We start from the raw sequence: 24,146 nt of genomic DNA on the forward strand, positions 1-24,146 counted from the left end.
TTGGGTGTAGGCGGGGCAGTGAGGGAGAGTTTGGGTGTAGGCGTGGCAGTGAGGGAGAGTTTGGGTGTAGGCGGGGCCATGAGGGAGAGTTTTGGTGTAGGCGTGGCAGTGAGGGAGAGTTTGGGTGTAGGCGGGGCAGTGAGGGAGAGTTTGGCTGTAGGCGTGGCAGTGAGGGAGAGTTTGGCTGTAGGCGTGGCAGTGAGGGAGAGTTTGGGTGTAGGCGTGGCTGTGAGGAAGAGTTTGGGTGTAGGCGTGGCTGTGAGGAAGAGTTTGGGTGTAGGCGGGGCAGTGAGGGAGAGTTTGGGTGTAGGCGTGGCAGTGAGGGAGAGTTTGGGTGTAGGCGTGGCAGTGAGGGAGAGTTTGGGTGTAGGCGTGGCAGTGAGGGAGAGTTTGGGTGTAGGCGTGGCAGTGAGGGAGAGTTTGGGTGTAGGCGTGGCAGTGAGGGAAAGTTTGGGTGTAGGCGTGGCAGTGGAAGGGGGAACAAGTATTGGTTCCATTTTGGACAAGTTAAGCTTCAGTTAACAGTGGGAAATCCAGGAGGAGTTTGCGGAGAAACAGTTTGCGATGTGGGACATGAGACGCAGAGAGGTCAGGGGAGAAGAGGTACATGTGGGTGTCGTTGGCATAGAGATGATACGAAAAGCCAAAAGAAGATACCAGTTCACCAAGAGAAGAGGTATAGTGAGAATAGCAGAGGGCCAAGGTCTGAGCCTTGTGGTACCCGAACCGAAAGAGGGATTAAAGAGGACGAGACACCAGAGAAGGAAACTATGAAAGAGCAGTATATCTAACACAATATTCATTTATATAACTGGGGATGGGTGAAATATTTTTTGCGGATTTGGATGACAGAGACAAACTTTCAATGTAGTAGTATCTCCAGTTGTGTGTGTATATATATTATATATATATATATCCCCAATGCGGCTAGGCCATACTCTAAAAGCTGCATTTATAATGGAGGTGAGCGCATGGCATTACGTGCGCCTGTCGCTCGAGCGATTTGTGCTCATAGGGGAGGCGTGGCCGTGATGTCACCGGGCTGGTTTGCCGTGATTGGCTGAACCACTCGCGTGACGCGGTCGCACGCACTGTGGGTGGCCTCATAGAGAAGAGGTCTGTTAGCAAGCGCGCACCGTCGCGAGTACTATAAACGCAGCCCACATCACAATGAGCAGCAACTTTACGTTTTGTTTGAACATTGCCCCCCCCTCTCTCTCTCTCTCTCTTCACTGCACCCCCATGGATTAATCCAAGTGCGGATATTTGAGAATCTGGCAACGGATTTCGGATTCAATATCAAATCAGAGTTCAGATTCTTAAAGATCCATCTGGATTGTATTCAATTATGTATTTGAATGAATCCGCACAGCTTTTTTAGTACCCAATCCGCTGATGGATTTTAGTGGGGGACGGGGACGGATTTGGTCTAAAGAATCTGCGGAATTTCAGGGAACAGATTTGGACTGGTATATGTATATTACAAACAAGAGAATACCACATCCAAGCCGCTAGTAAGTTAATTTGTACCCAAAAGCTAGATATCACTCATAGTAAGCGAGCTCTAGCGGTGCTCAGGAAAAAAAGATAATATAGACACAAACAGCAAAGATTTCCTACAAATAGCACACGGGTATTCAATAAGTATGAGCGTAATTTTATTAATGAAACCATTAAAACTGTAATGGAAATGGTAAAATGGAGGGGTCACCATACATAACAACATAGTGATGGACCAACACAAGCTATGGGACTTAATAAACAATTCTACTCCCTCTCATGAATGGAAAAAATGTATGAACAACGGCAGCACATAGCAGTAAAGTGATAATGAATAGGAAATTCAACAACCCATAAGGTCTAGTAGCCCCAAAACCAATGCAGTAATTGCATCCAACATCCAGTTATAGCACATTATAACAGGCTAGCAGACACATAAGGAAATCAATGGGACCAAAATCATAGATCCCAATAGGATACAAGTGGGGTTTAGGTACAGACACTAGGGCACAGATCTAATGAATCCTAAACACTAGTAACTGCAGTGTGTATGAATGAGCCTATAGACTTTCTAATCATGTATATTGTACTAAAAAGTAGAAAGTACGAATCCTAGTGCTCATAACTCATAACATGACAAGGGAAGAAAATAAAAAATATATATTCCATAATACTTCACCAATAAAGGCATAGCGTGTATCAAATAGTAAAGTCCATGACTTAAAGAAAAGCTGCTGCTAGGTCAGTCCTGCGTGGGGTTGCTGGGGCTATGCGGGGCCTGGGACAGCTGGGAGAGTTATCCCAGCTCTCCCCCTATAGCGGCCGCGGAACCCCTGAGGGGTGCAATTCTCTCGCGCAAAAACGAGACCCGCTTATAGCGCCATGTGATTCTTTGGATCCCAAGCACCGGGGTTGAGCTGTATATACATTTATATATAATGATTTCCTATAATTTTTAATGAAATCATTTAAAATAATAATTCTTTGCCTCTGTGTTTACCAGGGAAGAATCAAGTTGAATAGTAGTGCCGCAGGAGGAAGCCACAACCTCCATATTAATGACCAATTGGTTAACTGAGGAAGAAGTTCATAAGCGTTTTGAAAAAATTAAAGTAAATAAGGCACCTGGCCCCGATGGCATACATCCAAGAAAAGGAGTTAAGCTCAGTAATAGCCAAACCATTATATTTAATATTCAAGGACTCCATTTCCACAGGCTCAGTACCACAAGATTGGCGTAAAGCAGATGTGGTGCCTATATTTAAAAAGGGAGCTAGATCACAACCGGGAAATTACAGACCTGTAAGCCTGACTTCAATAGTAGGGAAACTACTTGAAGGTTTAATACGGGATAATATTCAGGAATACCTAATGGAAAACAAAATTATTAGTAATAGTCAGTATGGATTTATGAAGGATAGATCTTGCCAAACTAACCTTATTTGTTTCTTTGAGGAGGTAAGTAGGAATTTAGACCAGGGTAATGCAGTTGATGTGGTCTACTTAGAATTTGCAAATGCTTTTGATACGGTTTCGCACAAGAGATTGGTGTACAAAATAAAGAAAGTTGGACTCAGTAATAATATATGCACCTGGATTGAAAACTGGTTAAAGGACAGACAACAGAGGATTGTCATAAATGGAACTTTTTCAGGTTGGGCTAAAGTCGTGAGTGGAGTACCTCAGGGATCGGTACTGGGACCCCTGCTTTTTAACTTGTTTATTAATGACCTTGAGGTTGGGATCGAGAGCAAAGTCTCCATCTTTGCTGATGATACTAAATTGTGTAAGGTAATAGAATCAGAGCAGGATGTAATTACTCTTCAGAAGGATTGGAGAGACTGGAAACGTGGGCAGGTAAATGGCAAATGAGGTTTAATACAGATAAATGTAAGGTTATGCATTTGGGATGCAAGAATAAAAAGGCGACTTACAAATTAAATAGAGATATATTGGGGGAATCCTTGATGGAGAAGGATTTAGGAGTGCTTGTAGATTGCAGGCTTAGGAATAGTGCCCAATGTCTTGCAGTAGCTGCAAAGGCAAACAAGATCTTATCTTGCATCAAACGGGCAATGGATGGAAGGGAAGTAAACATAATTATGCCCCTTTACAAAGCACTAGTAAGACCACACCTTGAATATGGAGTACAATTTTGGGCACCAATCCTAAGAAAAGACATTATGGAACTAGAGAGAGTGCAGAGAAGAGCCACCAAATTATTACAGGGGATGGACAATCTAACTTATGAGGAGAGGCTAGCTAAATTAGATTTATTTACATTAGAAAAGAGGCGTCTAAGAGGAGATATGATAACTATATACAAATATATTCGGGGACAATACAAGGAGCTTTCAAAAGAACTATTCATCCCACGGGCAGTAGTAAGGACTCGGGGCCATCCCTTAAGGTTGGAGGAAAGGAAATTTCACCAGCAACAAAGGAAAGGGTTCTTTACAGTAAGGGCATTTAAAATGTGGAATTCATTACCCATGGAGACTGTGATGGCAGATACAATAGATTTGTTCAAAAAAAGGTTAAACATCTTTTTAGATGGGAAAGGTATACAGGGATATACCAAATAAACAAAAATATACCGTGCGCAACTACTTAACCTCTATATGAATAAGTGATGAGGTGCAATAACCGTAACCCTTTTATAGTTATGTAGCCCAATTTAAAGTGCCACAAGAAGAAGTAGTTATCACTACGAAACGCGTTGGAAGAATTATGGTCTATGGTCTGTGTGCCTAATGCCAGTTTCATTGGCTGTATATTGGCATTGCTTTTGCTATTTTTATTTCTGTGTGGAACTTTGGGCATTGGAAAGACTGTGTAACACTCTTGCCGACTGATTCTGAGTCACTGACACGGTGACGTCATCACGTAGCGGCAGCGTGGCACGCTGAGGTTATACTTGCAGCCAACAGACTCCCCGCCGTGTGTGGCGGTTTTAATCAAAGAGCTCCACTAGCTGCTCCGGACCTTGCCGAACCTTCTGGGGACCCTCTGAGGGCTATTACTAAGTACGGAGCCCAGCTGGTCTGAAGGGATATTCCCTGTGGAGACGCTGACGGTTTGAAGAGGAGTTCCTAGGAGAGTCCTGCATCACAGCTGCTGTTCAAAGCGCCCGCTGAGAGAAGCAAGAGAGAGAAGCAAGCATCCAACTTCCACACCAGCAGTCACCGAGTGGTAACCTATGTGTTTTACACACTCAATGCTCTAATATTTTTACTTGATGTACGCAGATTATTTACCCCTTATTTAATATACACTTGTATTTACTCACTTCACCATTTGCGTTGTGCGCTGTTTTTTTGTTTCCATTTCCTTAGAAATTCAAAAGAACTATTCATCCCACGGGCAGTAGTAAGGACTCGGGGCCATCCCTTAAGGTTGGAGGAAAGGAAATTTCACCAGCAACAAAGGAAAGGGTTCTTTACAGTAAGGGCAGTTAAAATGTGGAATTCATTACCCATGGAGACTGTGGTGGCAGATACAATAGATTTGTTCAAAAAAAGGTTGGACATCTTTTTAGATGGGAAAGGTATACAGGGATATACCAAATAAGTATACATGGGCAGGGTGTTGATCCAGGGATTAATCTGATTGCCAATTCTTGGAGACAGGAAGGAATTATTTTTCCCCTTAATGGGGTTTTTTGTTTGCCTTCCTCTGGATCAATAAGTAAGTATAGATATAGGATAAAGTATCTGTTGTCTAAATTTAGCATAGCTTATTTCCCTGAAGCATATATACTGTTCTGTATCTAACAGAACGCGATATTGGAAGGAGCTATTTTTAAATATATATGATTATGTGCCGCAATTATGAAATAAGGGCACCCGAGGGCACTTTTGCATGTTACTATTCAACATGAACTATTAATATATATTATATATACGTTTTTCGTTGCATATCTTGATTCAAACATCCAACTTTAATTTAATTCAAGTGTAAAATTACACCTGCCCAGTGACCGGCTTTCTTAACAGTGCCACCTGGTGCTGAGAAAGCATATAATCCTAAACATGTTCTGCTAGGTTACGTACATTCTCCATCAAGAACCAATAGTCACTCCAATGAAATATTGGCACTGAATGGGAACACATTGGGAGAAACCACACTTGAGATTATAGATGTAGTTTAGGAACATTATCATCCCATGACAACAGCATTTGGCAATAATTCAGGTTCCTAAATTCCAACTTTTTTTCCAATACATTTTTTAAAAAGTTGGAGTTACAGGAAGGCGTTTTCTAAATAAGATACTTGTGGTTTGCAGCTTTCGGTGAAGTTGTATACTGTACATTTCCATCCTCTGCTCAAGCTTTCCAAGTTGGTGTCCTGCTGTGAAAGTTTCACCCACCTGTAGTAAATGGGACAGATACAACAAATGTTGTAATTTTTAGCTTGTTTCGAGGCATTCTGGGGTTTGTTGCATTTTTGTTTTTGTGAAAACAGAATTACAAAATAAATCAAACTGGCTGAGAAAAGGTAGGGGATGGTGAGAATGTATGAAGGTCTAGGTCAGGTTCCCCTTGCAGTTCCCATGCCACAGTCACAAACACTCATGATTTTGGTAGGCATGTCCCATTATATAAGAGAAGGGAAAAGAGAGGTGCGCTCTCCTGGTGTAATATTGCTTGAACAATTTATTACACTAATAAAATCAATTGTGGTTCAATTCACATACAACAGCTGAAAGCTCGCAAATTTGAGTATAATACTCAGACAGGCCCTAGCTCGGCTCAGTATCCTCCTCACAGTCTCTCCGCATGTAGTTCGCGTTGTGCGTCTTCCGCTTTGCCAATGACCCGGAAGTGATGTCAATACACACACGCTCCGCTGTGGTGGGATCGTGGCTGTAGCACTCAGATGACTCTCTGCAATCCACAGCCGGTCAAAAGGGTGATTCTGTATTGAATCTCGCAACACACGGTAACGTAGTGAGAGATGCCGCACTTCTGGAGATTTGGTCCGCCTTACGCGTTTCGTCATACACTGACAGCTTCTTCAGAGGCTAGCATTTTATATCCCATTATATATATAGAAAACTGAGAGGAGTGTAACAGAGTACAAGAGTCAATTAACCCCCACAAAAATTCTCCAATATAAAAAGGGAAAGTAAGTAACCAATTTGAGGAGGCTATTAAACACGAACACGTTACCCTCATAAGTGGCACAGTGAGAAAAGGTAAAAGCATGGACACCGAGATTGAAGCACGGGAGCCTGCTTCAAATCCTGGTGTCGGCTCCTTGTGACCTTGGGCAAGTCACTATCTTCCTGTGCCTCAAATAGATTGTAAGCTCTGCAGGGCAGGGACTTGTGTCTGCAAACATTGTATGTACAGTTTTGTGTACCTGGTCAGCGCTCAAGAAGAAACAACCATTACAGTACTGTACTGTATATCCACCTCTGCCACACGTCATGCATTGACTCTGACAAACGAATGTCCTTTTCAACGACTCCTCTTAACTGTGAATGTAACTTCCTATTATACTATTCGCTTTTATGGCTGGTGCACTTTAAACATTATATCTCTTATTTGTTATTGGTACTGTATACTGGTTTTAAAAATCCCTGCATAAACGGGCAATAAATATGAGCATGTAGTCATTATGGGGTGTGTGCAGTTAATCCCTATCCATGTGTGGTAACCGACAATTAGTACATGTTGATGCGAGATGTCCTTGCATCACCTTGTACTTGTGTCATGGAAGAAACTGGGGGGAATTGTAATCAAGAAATGACTTCGTTAAAAGAAAAGTGTGACGGTGAGGGGTTAACCAGGCTCACGATAAAGGTTAAGCCCGTTTGCTTACCTCTGATCCGCATATTGGGGTTCGGGAGTGTCAGCTCTTGAGCCCAGATGCTTGTTGTAAAATTATGCGACAATAAAGAATTTGTGTTTTTACCTTTCCAGGTGTGCCAGCGAGCAGAGATCGCTGGGCTATGAGTTTCAATGGGGTTTTTTTTTACGGAGAAAGTGTTGTCACAATGTGCCTTGCTAGTCGGGGTTCAGAGTTGTTGGATACCCCAAAAATGTACCAGAGAATCAGGTCGGATTCCCGTATACATATAGGCACATTGCTCCGGCAAAAATCTCCCCTTGAAAATACTTGCGTGACTCCCCGCTAGGATTCCATGCTTCAGCACAGACCAGAAAGATAAATGGGGCATAGGGATGTGTGGTGTCCCTGAACTTGTTAAGGGGTCCCTAGGTTAAGGGGGATACCCAGCTAATGCCCAGGTCACCCAGAACCTATATAGGGGTTCTGAGGTGCTCCAACCATACATAAGGTTGTGAGGAGTTTTAAAAGTCTAAGTGTACTGTAGTTTATAGTGTGGGGAATATGGCTAGTAGGAAATAAGGTGCAGCTTTTTATTCTATTCCTCATACCAGAAAGACTTTAATAAAAATATACACTTAGGATATTTTTCAAACAGTGTGTTTTAAAACATATATGCTTGTGTACAGTATAATGAGCTGGGTCACTGGGCTACCAGCTTAGTGCCAGCGAGTCTACCCTGACATCGGACATGAAAGCCACCAGAGGTTGCCAGGTGTGAAGAACATTTGGGCAGGAGGTTTAGGCTTGAGTACCCACATCCTGGGATGAATGGATGTCCTCAGTGTCACGGGAGACCAGGTATTTACATCTTTTTACCGGGATCATTCACAGAGCAAAACAAGATAGTAAAACAAACTGTTATTTATTCCATAGAAACAGACATACACACGGTGGATTACAAAATACAGAAGAAAACACACTTACTGGGGGTCTTGGCAACAAAATTGGATTTCCTAGGTGAAATGGCACATAAAATAAAGTCTTTAGGTTGTCCGGGACTTGTCCTGAAATGTCCTGGATCTCAAATCGGCATGAAGTTCCTGACGTACCGGTGTATCTCCTCCGGAGCTGCCAAAATACCTTGACTGGGAGATAGTACCAAACATCATGGTACTCTTTTTTGCGTGTAGTTTCAACCATGACCGCTACGTTCTCTTCTCAGAACTTGGCCCTGAAAAGTGGGACTTTTCTCACCTTGAAATTTCTGAAGCCGGCTCGCTGCTATTTCTCTCTGAGCATCTCTGATGATTTCGAATTTGCCGCTGCTGTCTTGGTGCTTAGAATCTGAAAGAATCTCTTGTCCGGATTGACTGAGGGTTTCTTATAGTATTTCAGAGTCCATTCATGAAATACTACAGCCAATCCAAGCGTGGGAAGAATCCTACCAGCTTATCAGAGCGCTACCAGTCTAAGCCGGGCAAGCTCGGATTTGGATTCTGAAAAGGGCATGCGCCAACCTAGCACCTCTGCCACTTGTCAGTCAGAAGCCACTCGCTGAGTTACGCTCCTCACAGTCTGGGGTTGGGGCAAATGGTTGTTCGATGACTTCCATTCACCCCAGGACATGAGTACTTGAGCATAACTCCGGTACCCAAGTGGCTTTCACACCTGGCAACCTCTGGGGCTTTCATGTCCGGGACCCGAGCAGACTTGATGGCACCAAGCTTGGTAGCCACATGGTCTCTCGGAACCGTGGACCTGGAAGTCCCCAGCTCATATAACATGCAAAAGCATTTCCCCTTAAGCATATGTACTTTTATACACTTTAATTAAATGTACTTTCACATATTTTTTCTAAGTACTTTGGTTATTGGGAATAGAATGAAAAAGTGTGCAGATTCATTTTCATCAGCCTTATCCCCACACACTGAAAACTGGACATAGATTTTTAAAAACCCTTGCAACCTTATCTATGGTTGGAGTACCCTTATAACCCTTATACAGACTCTGGGTGATCAGGGTATTAACTGGGCACCCCCCCTTATTCTAGGGACCCCTTTACCATTTCAGGGACACCACCCATCCCTATGCCCCATTTACCTTTCTGGTCTGTGCAGAAGCAGGGAATCCTAGCGGTCAGTCGTGCAAGTGTTTTCAAGGGGAGATTATGCCGGAGCAATGTGTCTACATGTATCTGGGAATCCGACCTGATTCCCGGGTACATTTTTGGGGTATCCAGCAACTCTGGAACCCCCGCTACTAAACACATTCTGGCAATACTTTCTCCGTAAAATCCCCCACGAAACTCACAGCCCAGCGATCACTGCTTGCTGGCACACCTGGAAAGGTAAAACACAGAAAATGATTTATTGTCGCATGATTTCATACATTGCAGATACAATAAACAGGTCCTAGACCTGACACTCTAAAACCCCAAATGTGAATCAGAGGTAACCAGACGGGCATAATACCTTTATTGATGGCCTGGTTACCCCCTCACCGTCACACTCGGGACTACCAGTTGCCCCAGCAGACAGTGAGGGGCGTAAACCAGCGGGCGGCTTCTGCATACCAAGAGGCAGAGGTGGCAATCTTGCGCATACCCTTGCCTGATTCAGAAGATTCGCTTGCCCGGCTTCAGAAGACTGGAATCGCTCTGATTGGCTGGTAGGAAAGTTCCCACGCTGGGATTGGCTGAAGTATTTCATGAATGAACTTCGAAACACTTTAAGAATCCCTCAGCCAATTACAGAGAGCAGAGTCTAAGCGCCACAACAGCAGCGGCTTCAGAAATTTAAAGTCAAAATATTTTCTTAAGTCCAGCTTTTTGGGACCAAGTTCTCAAAAAGGAACATAGCGGTCACGGCTGGGATTACAAGCCAAATTTAGTTCCAGGACGATTGGAGCTAACTCCCGGTGAAGTGATTTCATGTCCTCCAGAGGAAAGAGAGCGGGGGCGTCAGGAACGTCATGCCGATTTGAGTTCCAGGACATTTCCGGCTAAGTCCCGGTCAACTAAAGACTCGTTTCATGCTCTATTTAAGCTTAGGAAAGTAGTTTTTTTGCCCAGGTCCCAAGTAAGTGTGTATTTCTTATGTAGTTTGTGTTCCACTGTGTGTACGCCTATTTATGCGAATAAATTTACAATTCATTTCATTATCTTGTTTTGCTCAATTAATGATCCCGGTAAAAAAAAGGTGTAAATAACCGTGTCTCTCATAACAAAAAGTAAATCTGATAATGTTGGAATATAATTGACTACAGTTTTCAGCACCCGCATACATCACAGCTATCTCCTGAAAGGTAGTCATGATACCTAGTAAATTCAGATGGGTGGAAACCAATTTGTATTCTACTATCAACATGACCCAATGCCCCAGTGCTTACGTTTTGCACGTCTCCGTTCCCATTCATATGAATGGAAGTAAAAGCATTGTAACTCTTGGCACCCTTGTGTGGATCTCGGCCAATGAGTGTGAGACTTGGGAAAAAATATATCAACTTCATTTTGGAAAACATTGTCAAAAATACATTGTCCTATTCTCAGTCATTGTGAGGCATGAAAACAATCCATGGCGGAATAAGCCCACCCCTCCTCCCCCCGGCTAATATTAGGCGTCACGTGTACATGGAACACACTGCAGTAGGTAGCGCAGCATGTGCAAACAAACATTTCTTCACATTGATGCATCCCCTTCTCACGGAGTTATGTATTACAGTCTCCCTACTGCAAAGCTTGTGAAATACTGGTGCAAAAAATAATATAAAAATAATATAAAAATAATAAATAAGTACCTGTTCTATCAAAGAATACAAATCGGTTCTTCTGCACCAATAAATAATGCAGCAGAAAGACTTTCAGAAACCCCCTGTGCAGAGTAATACATTTCAGCACTAGTTTAGGATCCTTAATCAATAATGACTTCTTCACATCACCTGGAGTCTCTTCTCCAAACACCGCAGCATCAGGAATGCTTTCGAGGGGTTGCGATGCTGCGTCGGTAAATACTTTTTGTTATATAACCTAACCCTAGCTTGAACACTACTTAAGACCCACGGTAATGGTACAAAAACTCTGCAAACTATCATTCTCAACAGCGACGCCAAGCTGTGCTATGCATGGGGCAGGGCAGTTGTGGTACAATTTATCACAGGGAAATGGGATGAACCACCCAGAACAACAATGGGCTCGGCTACATCTGTAATTAGAAATGGCTGGCATAGGCTTTTGTTATGGAAAGTTTTAGATAATGTAAATAGTTACAAACAGCCTTTGGTTATTCAGTTCAAGGACGTTACAAAACAAGTTGTTATGAGAAAATTGTTCGGATGAGGTGGGCAGTTTTGGCATCATTTATTGTGTGGGGAATGGGCTACGTTCCCCATAATTGCACCCCTGAAGGAATAATCAGCTCTTCTATGTCTGTACATTTATACTTACACTTACACACCTTTATTGACTGCTCTCTACATTTCCTGTTACTTTCAGGCATAATCATACATCTAAATCAACCATACAACCAAGTCAAATGTATATCATTGGCCTCCTAAAGCTGGCTACAGCACCGTGCGAACATGGCTCCAGCACCGTGATCACAAGCTCATGTTTCATCTATGTCTTTGCAGGTCAGGCTCTGGTATGCTTCACCTGCCCTTCTCCAACTCCCAGTGAAGAGTGCAAGACAGAGACCAACTGCACAGCTCTGTCGCCAGCTTTTCAATTTTGCCAGACAAGGATATACTCCTCAAATGTTGGTAAGTAATGTATAAATCAGGAAAGACACTAATTTGGAGACCATTGTGCAGCTCATAACGGTCTTCTCCATCTCGTTTACCATGCTAAATTAGAATGACCGAGTCAAGGCTCATTCATATGCCTCATACTATCTGCCTACCATTATAATATTCATGTTTTTTCTTTCCGTGTATAGCTCTGCTAGTGTACGTAGCACTGTGCAGAGGAACGTTGCAGGCACAAGTCCCTGCCCTGTAGAGCTTACAATCTATAGTTTGATGCCTGAGGCACAGGGAGGAAAAGTCACTTGCTTAAGGTCACAAGGAGCTAATACCGGGATTTGAACCAGGTTCCCCTGCTTCAAACTCAGTGCCGTTGTTCTCAGAGTCGGTGTCTTTACTCGCTGAGCTGCTCCTTCTGCCCATTAGAGGCCTAAATATCACACAATGTGAAAATCTGCCAAACCACAGTTTCTATGTTTGAGTTTCCAGATGGTCACATAACATATGCACAACTTTTTGTTTTTTCACATGCAATTGCTAAAGTGTTAGCCTTGTTCTGCATGAACTTCAGGGACCATTATAATCCAATGCATCATGCACACAACTTAAAAAGACTGACTACTCATCTGTGTCAAATGTAAGACTCTTGCTTAATGAGTTTATTACATTGGGCACAGACTCCGGCCAAACAATGTTCTGGTGCCGTGCACCTAGTTACCAGTTTTTATAATGTATACATAGCCACATCCGTCTGCCTATAGAAGGCTTTATATCTAAACCCTGCACCATTTTAATTTCCCATATTGGAGGATACGTGGACCGTACATCTACTAGAATAATTTATTTGGCTTTTGCAAGACGTTTTGAAAAACAAATGATTTGTTTGCTTGTTCTGGTTAATCTTTCAGATGTAAGGGTACAAGAAGGCTAAAAAGATATCTATTTTTGTCCAGGTTTTCCGTTCACAGGAAACGAGACAGTTATCCGGCAGTGCGCTGAATTATGCACGGCTACCAACCCAAACTGGCTGGGAATAACCAACCCCACTTTCTGCTGCAACATTAATCTCTGCAATCGCAATGGAATTAAAATAGGCCATGGTGAGAGTGAAGAGAATGGAGGGGCCGCCAGTGCAAGAATCGGCTTTGTGACTTGGACACTCTCAGCTTCCATTGTTGTGGCCATGCTCCCAACAGGACTGTAACGTGCGAGAGGAGAATCGGGCGAGAAGAGTCATCAATGGAGAGCCCGTCCCATCCATCTCCATTAATACCTCATTCTACACAAAGAAATCTGTGGACCACTTAAAATGATTGCAATAGGCGCATTGTATTCTATATGCTTTGTCAGATCACTCATAATTGAACCCTTACACTGCTAGAGGAGGCCAGTAGTGCATTGCACACAGGTTGTTGAACCCTTCTGGCAGCAAAAAGGATCATTGAAGGTTTTTCTCTTTTTTTGGGGGGGGGGGGGGAGGGGAGGGGTTAATGTTGTGTGTGTCTGTATATACAAAGAAAATCAATGAGCACTTGTTGATTTTAGGGGATTTCAGGGGTAACGAAACACATTTATTTTACAGCAAGAACAGGAGTGGACACCTCGTGTCTTCTAGGGCCACGATATCCCTGCTTCAGCACAGGAGGCTCAGTCAACAACTCAGCCACTGCTTTAGCCACTTATGCTGAAGTAGGGATGTCTTGATAACCTGTTGGTGGCCCTTGAGGACTGGATTGCTTCCCCCCCCCCCCCCACCCCCTGAGCTAGAGTGATTTACAGATTTCTTTGGGACAAACATGATCCACGTTGAATGTCTTACTAGGTAACTATTTATTAAGAATCTTATGCCAGATCTGTGATCTGAAGATGTGCAGAAGCAGGCGTCGGATTTGCCAGTGAATGCTTTGTAAATATCTGCTCATCACATGTTCCTGCTGATAACAACATGTAGTGTAACTATGCACGCAGCCCGCTGCTCTCCTTCCAGTCTCTGCTTTGGGGCCAACATTTCTATGTCTTCATTGTGACTGGATCTTTTATCTCTGTCTCGTCTCTTCTTCCATTTATTATATAAAAAGCTGTGTATGCAGCAACATAGCAATGCTATTGTTGGAGTCAAATATAGCCAGTATCCCCATAATTAAGTTCACCATAGCTAATGGCACTTATATTTAGTTTGTATAATGCGGTTGTGCGGAGTAGATGGTAGAAACGTATTTAAAATGTTGCTTTTCCGTGTACTGTATGTTGCTGTATAATAGAAAATATTGAGACTGGCGATCTCATTCTCACGCATGCGCTATGAAACGGCAGCATTCAAATCTAAATTACCGTATAATAGTGACACGATGAGAAATGTTCACGTTGAGCAAATAAATGGTAAATAAATGTATGAAACAATGACATGTTGACATTTGAAGGTTGTTCCCTAGAAATGCACATTGACCATTGCATTCTGTAGATGCAGTGCCACTGCTTCATCAAAAACAGTGAGAACCACCTTTTCGCTCTTTAGATACTGTTTAAAAAGTGTTTTAAATATTGAGGAAGAATGTGTGGTCCTCTAGAATACAGGCCAACCGCTTATATAAGCATATTCTTCATCCACTTAAAGTTCCTTATGTGTGACACCCTTGAGCATTCTTAATAATAATTTGCCAATCTATTGACACGTGCTATATATCACTCCTCCATTGTAATACGCAAGGGTTTCCACCAACACTGCAGTAGGAAACCTCACAACTAAGTGTCCAAGCATATAAATATCGAAATGGAGAGTGCTACACGCAGAGAAAACCCGCACAGCTAGTGTTGACCACAGTGAGGTGCTGACTGGGTGGAGACTGATTGTATCATATAGGAGAAAAAAGAACCCAGTCTTCCAGCACTCAGTCACAACAAATGTATAATTGTAAATTTAAAATACTTTATTAATAACCATGAATAAAAAATAGGGTGTTAAAACGTAATTAAATGGTGTATTTCAACAGCACGTGACTGTATCCTTGATAGCCCACCTAAGGCTAGGTGGGTGGATGTAATAAGATCCCTTATAGATATTCGGGATCAATACGCTATACGTTATAGCTTCCTTAAAGGTATAGGAACGGGGCCTATCAGAGCTCACCAAAAGGATAATCTCAATGTTAGTGTATCCGGGCGTGTAGTGCACACTCAAATGATACACTGAATATATGCATATTCTGTGGCATGGTATGCGATAGGTAAGACCATATCTGCCCCTGATTGAGGTTGCACTGGTTACTACATACAGTAAACGCTCCAGCGCTGTAAGTGCTAGGTCTATGGTAGAAACATATATTGCCCACACAATAACATTTGCGCAGACTAATAGGCAAACACTCAGGTAAGGTATATACCAGTCGACATTGCTTAGGCATATGATATAGTTACCAGAGCACCTATACTGCAAAAAGGTGTTTCATGTAGAAGCACCATTACTGGCACTAATGATGCAGTGGTGTTTATAGGGTTAATATAAACCAGTAAGGCACACCCTCGCTTCGGTCAGTAAGGTATAGGTGGCAATTTGTCAGTGTGAACCTCATTGTGCATTGTACTTTCCACTCAGTGTTGAGCCATTATGTTTGAAGCCACATGAAAAAGCCCTGCACACACAGATAATCACCCTTCACATAGCAGGGTGATGTGGTGCGCGGGGTGAGGTGGCTAATGTAAAAGCAAACTCCACTGTATTTGTGGTGGCACAAATGATGTATACACTGGCTAATGAGGCTGATGTATGCACATGACAGCTATAATATGCTGAGAAGCTACTCAGCAGGTAACATGTAAATGCACTATAGGTAACGAAATGCCAACAATAACAGCTGATATATAGACCGGGTATATGTGGGGTTAATAATGGGATAAAATCTGTGTATGATCACCCCACCCCCCTTCCATAAAGAACAGCTATATACCCGATACCAAATATAGAGGAGCCGGTCTTATTGTTGATCGCATGGTCCCCTATATCAGCGCTGATCTTGGTTATATCAGCGCCGATATGCTCGAGGACATGCCTGTCTAGCAGGTGAGTGAATCAAGGACCCCTTGAGGTAGGAGGATCCCGCGGTACAGTTACACAGCGCGATCCAGAATGAACATGCACACCGAGGGAAGCCGAAAGTCTAGTAACGCGGATCAATATCCATGGGCTGTTACATTTCAATAAACAAGCTTCCCGCGTGTGTAGAAGGGGAATTGCCGACGCGCGAGTTTCACGTAGTAAACGCTTCTTCAGGGCACGTAGGGGGAGGTCCCTCCGTGTGGAGGTAAGTTTAAATAGCCAACGTGAAAATTCCTGTTTCCACACTTAACCCCTTCGTTACTGCTGCATGGCGGATAGAATATCCCACTGCTATGAGTGCACTATGTGTGGTCTGCAGACTTGCAACAGCCTTATTGCCAGATTCAATGTGCCCATTAGACTGTTGCAAAAGTGTCAGACTAGTTGCAAAATTGCTATGGGCTGAATAACTATGGCTGCAATACTGTTTGTATATGTGATGTGTTACTGTTGTAATTACTCACATTGACTAGGGGGTTTGTGTTGTAAACTTTGATATTCATAGTAAATAGTGATGGTTAGTCATTGATAGTAAAGGTATGTCTATGAATCTAGATCATACCAATTACAAATACACTGTATTCCATCAATTCTAAATATTAAATAAAAAGGAAAATAAAAATAAAAAGCACACTTGTCCTGGTTTCATTTGCCTGTACTTAATTTATTGCTTGAATGTAGGTGTGTGACGGCTATTATGTGGCCATCCATATACTCAAATGATGCATGAGCAAATGGACATGGGAATACATACATGTAGTTCTTTTGGGTGGGTGGGGTTTATTTTAGTTTGGTTTCTAGTTTTTAGTATAGAAATTGTAGGATTTATACGAAGGTGCTGGAAAACAAGAGATTTTGGATTTATATGAAGGGGCTGAAAACACCATTTAATTACGTTTTAACACCCTATTTTTTATTCATGGTTATTAATAAAGTATTTTAAATTTACAATTATACATTTGTTGTGATTGAGTGCTGGAAGACTGGGTTCTTTTTTCTCCTATATGATACTATCGAAATGGAGAGCATTGAATGTGAAAAAGAATAATAAACTCACGTTAATTTTGGCAATATCCTCTTGGTCATTAAATCTTGTCATTTTTATGGGTGTGCGCTCTCTTGGATATCATGTGTTTGCTCCCTGGTGAAAGTAGTGCCTATTTTTTCCATCTCTTGGATTTGGAAGTGTTTTATATTGCTGTATTTTACGGTATGTTATCGGAGTAGAAAGGGAGGTAGAGTTTGGTTAATATACAGTATACACAGTTACATTGATGTTTAGGTTTACAAAAAAAGAAAAATGACGTAACACCACCCAATACCATTACACTATGACCATTATTTACCGAATATATTTGGCCGGTTTTGGGGCGCTGCAAAATCTGCTGTACTTTATTGGTGCTTAAGGATACTATATGTATTAGATCAGGAGTGGCCAACTCCAGTCCTCAAGGGCCACCAACAGGTCAGGTTTGAAGGCTATCCCGCTTCAGCACAGGTGGCTCAATCAGTGGCGGAGTCATACAAATATATCCTGTAAATGTAAATCCCTGTGCTGAAGCATGGATAGCCTTTAAAACGTGACCTGTTGGTGGGCCCTTGAGCAAAGTTCAAGAAAACTGTGTGGGGCTCAGAGACTCCTGAACAGACTTGTTGAGAGTTTTGTTTGAAGATATCAGTGGTACCTGTCCGTTTTCCCCCGATGTTTTTTTCTTCTTCTTGTTTCCGGTGGCCCCTTAAGGACTGGAGTTGGCCACCCCTGAGCTAATTCATATAGTCTCCTTAATTTGGGCAAATAAGGTACAGCCAAACATATCATGTCAAAGTCATTGACTGAGCCACCTGTGCTGAAGCAGGGATAGCCTTAAAACCGGACCTGTTCGTGTCCCTTGAGGACTGGAGCTGGCCACCTCCTGTATTAGATAATTGGGGCTGCAATATGCAGGACCAGGGCAGGGAGAAAGAGAGAAGCACAGTGCAGGCAGGTAAGCTGCATAAAAAGAAGATCGTTGCCCAACTCAGCTTCCCTGGAGCTGCGGGAACACGTACATTTCTCATGGCTTATTGGGAAGCTTTCCCCATGGTTGTTTTAACATGCACACGGGGGAAGGGGGGGGGGAGGCTGCACCTGTAGGATACAAGCAGTGGTTAAAGTGGCTTAAAGTATGTATTGGTGCTGTATATGATTGACATACATTTTAATACAGTGTCCCCCAGATTCCTGGATTTCGAGCGAAAATATCCCCAATCCCGTATAAGGTTCCCAAAAGTATATTCTTTATTAAAGTGTACTTTATAATGTGTTGTACATTTACTATAAGGCTCTATGCAGTCAGGCAGGGCATATGTTTAAGGTGCCAGCAAGTCTGCATAGAGTCCGTAGTTCAAAGAGGAGACGGGATGTTGAGAGGTGTCGGGGTGCTAAGTGGACAGGGCAGGGCGGAGTACTCAGTCCGGAGAACAGTGGCCCCCAGCGCGGAGGACCCTCTGGTTTGCCAGACTCAGTGGAGCCTGCCCATTAGGTGGCAATGGGTTGACTGGGGGAACCGGTAGAATGTCAGCGCGTTTCCCATTGGTCAGTTCATATGTCCCGCCCACTGGGCATCCCGAGCTGGCTTGACACGCCCCCTCCTCTGATATCAGCCAAAGTACGAGCCCCTGTTACTATTGGCTGGCGGGGAGGAATTGCCACACTCTGATTGGTTGCTCCGCTTTCCTCCATGCTAAACATTGCTCAGTGGAGAGTATGTAAGGAGAAGCCCCAGTCAGAGAACCAGACGATTTTGTGGCTTGAGTCGATGAAGCTAGGGCGGGCTTTTCAAAGTTGCTCTTTCCCAAATAGCAGAGCAACCGGCTTCGTTTGGGTTCAATTCCTGCAGGGTATGGTATAATTTAGGAATTGAACCCATGATCTTTCATATGCTAGTGCAATTCTCTAGCTGCTACACCACAGGGTTGGTGTGATGAATCTGACTCTATAAACAAACTTAACATGTACAGCGCTGGGAGAACGTGAGCTGGAGGGGGAGAAAGAACTCGAGGGGGAGAACGAGAGCTTGTGGGGGAGAGCTGAGGAGGAGGGGGGAGAGAAATGGGATGAGAGGAGGGGGAGAGAAATGGGAAGAGAGGAGGGGGAAAGAAGGGAGGAAGAAAAAAATTGCAGTCAATGTTATATATACTACTATGCTGATTTATATAAAAACAAACCTCTAACCCAGCGCAAACTGGGCGGGTGCACCACCCAGGGGGGCGGGAGATTCTTCTGGGGGGGGGGTGCTGGCGGTTGCAGAGGCCCTGCGCTCTTCCCCCAGGCATTAATTTAATGCCGGGGATCGTGTGAGGCCCCTGCAACACTCCACTTACCTTGTTTCAGCCGGATGTGTGACGCATCGCCATGGCAACGGGGCCATGTGACGTCACATGTGTCAAATGACGCTGCGGGTCACGTAATGTCACAAGACCCCCGTAGCGTCATTTGACGTATCATTAGACGCGAGGGCGTGTGTGCGACCGAGGAGAGAGCAGGTGGGGAGCGGGGGGGGGGGGGGGTCAGTCGCGGGGAGTTTGCGCACCATTGCTCTAACCTTTGTCATGTTTTACAGTTTTAAAAAATGTTATACCCATTAATAAAAAGTCATGTGATTTGGATCAGACGGGGGGGCCCGAGTAATATGATTGATGAAAAGGGGGGGCTCGGTGTAAAAAGTTTGCTCACCCCTGGATAAGACACCTTGTGGGCCAGAAAGACACATTACAGATTATTAAAGTCACTAGGCAATAAAGGGTCTTATGCTATAACACTACTTAATAAAAATTGTCCCGAATGTCTGAATCCTTTCCAAACACCAAGAGACAAGCTGCACATAATCTACGACAGCCCTGTCCCTCTCGCGTAGCTGTAACACGTCTGCTTTGCACATGCCACACATGCATCTCTCATTTCGTGCTCAAGATCACATATAGGGGCCTATGCACTAAAGGTTCATAAAAAAAATCGCCGGGCCATTTAAATCACCGTTTTTATGAGCGTTGGTATCACGGTATTCAGAAAGCCTTCATTACCTGTCATAGCAAAATTCACAAAACGGGCGATTAGCCGGTGATCTGATGAACGACCCTCTGAAAAGGCCTTACTCGGCGAGTTGTATCTGCTGCAGAGAGAGCTGCTCTGAGAGAGCCGTCTCTCCCTGTGCAAATATCGCCCGAAATGCATGTGTGTAAATTTTAATTTTGTTAATAGTTTAGATGAGCAGGGGGTCTCCTGAGCTGAACTGCATTGGTTTCAGCCTCAGGGACCCCCTACTTCCTGAGATAAAGGCCCCGATATTTGGTGCCGGTACCTCCTATGCATTTTATTCCCATGGTCATGTGACGCGGACATTTAAATGCATAGGAGATACTGGCACCCCATAACGGGGCCTGTATCTCGGGAAGTAGGGGGTCCCTGAGGCTATCCGCTATGGTAATGAAGTTACTGTAAATGCATTTTTATTGCACAGGATTCATGCCAGGGGTCTCTGGTGCTAATATTAATGTATATCAGCTCTAGAGATTCCTGGTATCAATCCTATGCAGGAAAAATGTATTATTTTTCTAAGTCCCATCTCGCCACTTCACTGCAGGTTTCCAACACCTTCACGAAAAGAAGTGAAGATGTGTTGCACTGCCTCAATTTCCAGCTCCCAATAAGTCCGGAAAAAATACAAAGTGAACACTCAGCTGAATAACAGGTCAGGTTTATTGCAAGGTGGTGCAGCAAAGGGACAGCAAAGCCACACGAACGCACCTATGCGTTTCGTGCACGGGGCACTTTATCAAGGTGACAAACAAGTGTAAAACTGCATAATTTATACTCACCTGTACTGTGCCTTGCGCTTCCGGGTGTGACGTCATCATCCCGCGTCGCAACGGGTCGCGGTGACGCGGCGTGCACAGCCATTGGCTCGGCCAGTCAGGTGGTATGCTCAAGCTATCTGACTGTCTTTTTTTCACTTTTTTTCCTAAAACAAACTTTATTAACAGTGACATAGATACACAGAAGGATAAAAAACAAAATTAAAAGCACATTTCAATACTTATAAAAGCAGTAGATCTACACAGGCATGGGTAATGGATAAATATATTATGTAAGGGGTATATTATTACTTTATTATTTTGTTATTCTGTTAGGTTTACAGTTAGATGTTATATGTATCCCCCACTCAGTTCAAAGTAAACCATGCCTGTGTATGTGATACTTGGTAGTTTGTAGATCGTGAACTGGACATGATCACAATACAAGTGTAGAATATAGAATAATAGCTATAATCAGGTGCATACAAATTTGAGGTGTAATCTTAACTGATCATTATGATGGACAACATAAGGTGCTTCTATTATAAATCACTTGTACAGTATATGAATTCACCCTAAGACAGTTGTAATCATGAAATATGTGATGGTGTTTAACCTACTCACATGAAGAATAGAAAAGTGACAAATACAATTCATATACAAATGATTTATAATATTGAAATGTGCTTTTAATTTTGTTTTTTATCCTTCTGTGTATCTATGTCACTGTTAATAAAGTTTGTTTTAGGAAAAAAAAGTGAAAAAAGACAGTCAGATAGCTTGAGCATACCACCTGACTGGCTGAGCCAATGGCTGTGCACGCCGCGTCACCGCGACCCGTTGCGACGCGGGACGATGACGTCACACCCGGAAGCGCAAGGCACAGTACAGGTGAGTATAAATTATGCAGTTTTACACTTGTTTGTCACCTTGATAAAGTGCCCCGTGCACGAAACGCGTAGGTGCGTTCGTGTGGCTTTGCTGTCCCTTTGCTGCACCACCTTGCAATAAACCTGACCTGTTATTCAGCTGAGTGTTCACTTTGTATTTTTTCCGGACTTATTGGGAGCTGGAAATTGAGGCAGTGCAACACATCTTCACTTCTTTTCCTGCTGGCTATCTACCTGGATGAACTGCACGCCCTGGATATCTGGAGGTCCTGCAAGCACTAAGGTAATAGGGCCATAGCGCCCCCACATATATGTATATGTCTACCAGTGCCTCTGTTCACTATATATTGGTTACTAGGGGGGGCTATTATGGTGTTTCATTTGTGTTGGTCACGTGGGCCCCACTAGACACCTAGCCCGCACCTGACAAATTGCCATATTATTCATGGACTTTCCACTGCTATCCAGTATCATTTATATATATCATTGAGGAATTTCGACCAATTTGGATGCATCACCTTTTTCCTGTTTCTTCCAACACCTTCACGTCAACTTTTTCTGGCGTGAGGACTTTGTGATAAAATCACCATTCTAGAGCGGCGATAAGCGTTCATAGCCAAATCACTGCTACTAGAATTGCGCGAGTTTATGAACATGCCGAAAAGCGGCGATAAGTGGCTTATCACCGCTGCCTCGGGGATTTTTTTTATGAGCGATTTTTTTGGATCGATTCTGTCTGTTATCACCGACTTATCACCGCTTACTGAATAGCAGTAGGCATTTTGGGTGATAAGTGGCTTATGAACGCTTACTGCATAGGCCCCATAGACTCAAATGTCAAGAAAATATTCCAAATGTTGAACAGTAAAAATACTAAACTTGTGCCACATGCCTCAGCGGTCTCACTGTATTGCAAATCTCAGCATGAATGGGCTGGCCGTTAAAGTAAACACAGGCGCTATACGAGTTTGTTCCCATATACAGATGTAGCCAGCCGTAGTGTTCCTGGTGCCGGGAGAACCCGTGGATTCTCCCAGCAGCGTTAAAATGTCTGCGAGGGTCCCAATCGACATAACAGGCCCCCACGCCGGCAGCCACGGTTTTACTGCACCTAAAGCCGCAGTGTCTTGTTTTCTTTCCCCCGGATCCAGGGACAGTAAGTCTAGCTACGTCTGTACATTATGCGCACTGGTTTCGTGGTACTGATCCATAGTACCCCGATTGACACTATAACATTTTAATGAATATCCCCCTTTATTAAACATGCTGTAAGGTCAGCCCAGGAATCGGCAATACCAGTAACTAAAGTATGTTTTATTTAGAAAAATAAATAAATAAAACTTTGTGGAGTGGTCCATTATACCAGGCATGCTCGACTTAGTCCTCAAGCCCCCCGTCCTCCCCCCAACAGGTCAAGGTTTCAGGATATCCCAGATTCAGCACAGGTGGTTCAATCAGAGGCTCTGTCGAACACTGAGCCTCTGATTGAGCCACCAGTGCTGAAGAAGGGCTTGATTGAGCCAGCTGTGCTGAAGCATGGATATCCTGTAAACCTGACCTGTAAGGGGGTGGTTCTTGTGGACTGGAGTTGGGCACCCCTTAATTCCACCATTTTTGTAGGATACGCCCCAGCCATTCTCCCTCCCGGGGCAAGCTACCCATGTGTCCCGTCCCCTCTCTCTCTGCACGGCAGCTTCCCAACCCCCCAACAGCAGTGGAATGCAGCAGTTGACCACTAGGCCACATGTGGATGAGGACAATCCAGGGGCCCTTTAACTTTAAGTAACTTTTGCACAGAATTGTGTTGCTGGCCTCGCTGGCAGCGAAACAGGTTACAATTGGTTTAACTTGCAAAATATATCTGTCTTCTTGACTGATTTCCCTGCTAGAAAGAATGTGCAGACTTGATGGGCCAAAGGGTTCTATTTCTCTATTACATACAGATATAGCAAGACGAACTATCCTCGACAACGCAGGATAGTTACATAGTAGATGAGGTTGAAAAAAGACGTACGGCCATCAAGTTCAACCTATGCTAAATTAGACAATAGATACTTTATCCTATATCTATACTTACTTGTTGATTCAGAGGAAGGCAAAAAAAAAACTCCAGAGTCATATCATCCAATGATATCTCATAAGGGGAAAAATAAATTCCTTCCTGACTCCAAGAATTGGCAATCGGATTAATCCCTGGATCAACATCCTTCCCATGTATACTTATTTGGTATATCTCTGTATACCTTTCCTATCTTAAAAGATGTCCAACATTTTTTTGGAACAAATCTATTGTATCT

General features: G+C 43.4%; 1 protein-coding gene across 1 annotated transcript in view; it reads left to right on the top strand.

The window, feature by feature from the left end:
* The window catches only part of LOC142475740 (ly6/PLAUR domain-containing protein 2-like), a 31,579-nt gene extending 14,825 nt beyond the window's left edge, over positions 1-16,754 (top strand). The window contains exons 2-3 of the mRNA XM_075581483.1: positions 11,923-12,051; positions 12,987-16,754. Coding sequence (XP_075437598.1) covers positions 11,923-12,051; positions 12,987-13,237 — 380 coding nt within the window. The 3' untranslated portion in view covers positions 13,238-16,754. The remainder of the gene's footprint in view (positions 1-11,922; positions 12,052-12,986) is intronic.
* The last annotated feature ends 7,392 nt before the right edge of the window (positions 16,755-24,146 follow it).

This window comes from Ascaphus truei, chromosome 2, assembly GCF_040206685.1.
Source record: "Ascaphus truei isolate aAscTru1 chromosome 2, aAscTru1.hap1, whole genome shotgun sequence".
In the NCBI taxonomy this organism is placed as follows: Eukaryota; Metazoa; Chordata; class Amphibia; order Anura; family Ascaphidae; genus Ascaphus; species Ascaphus truei.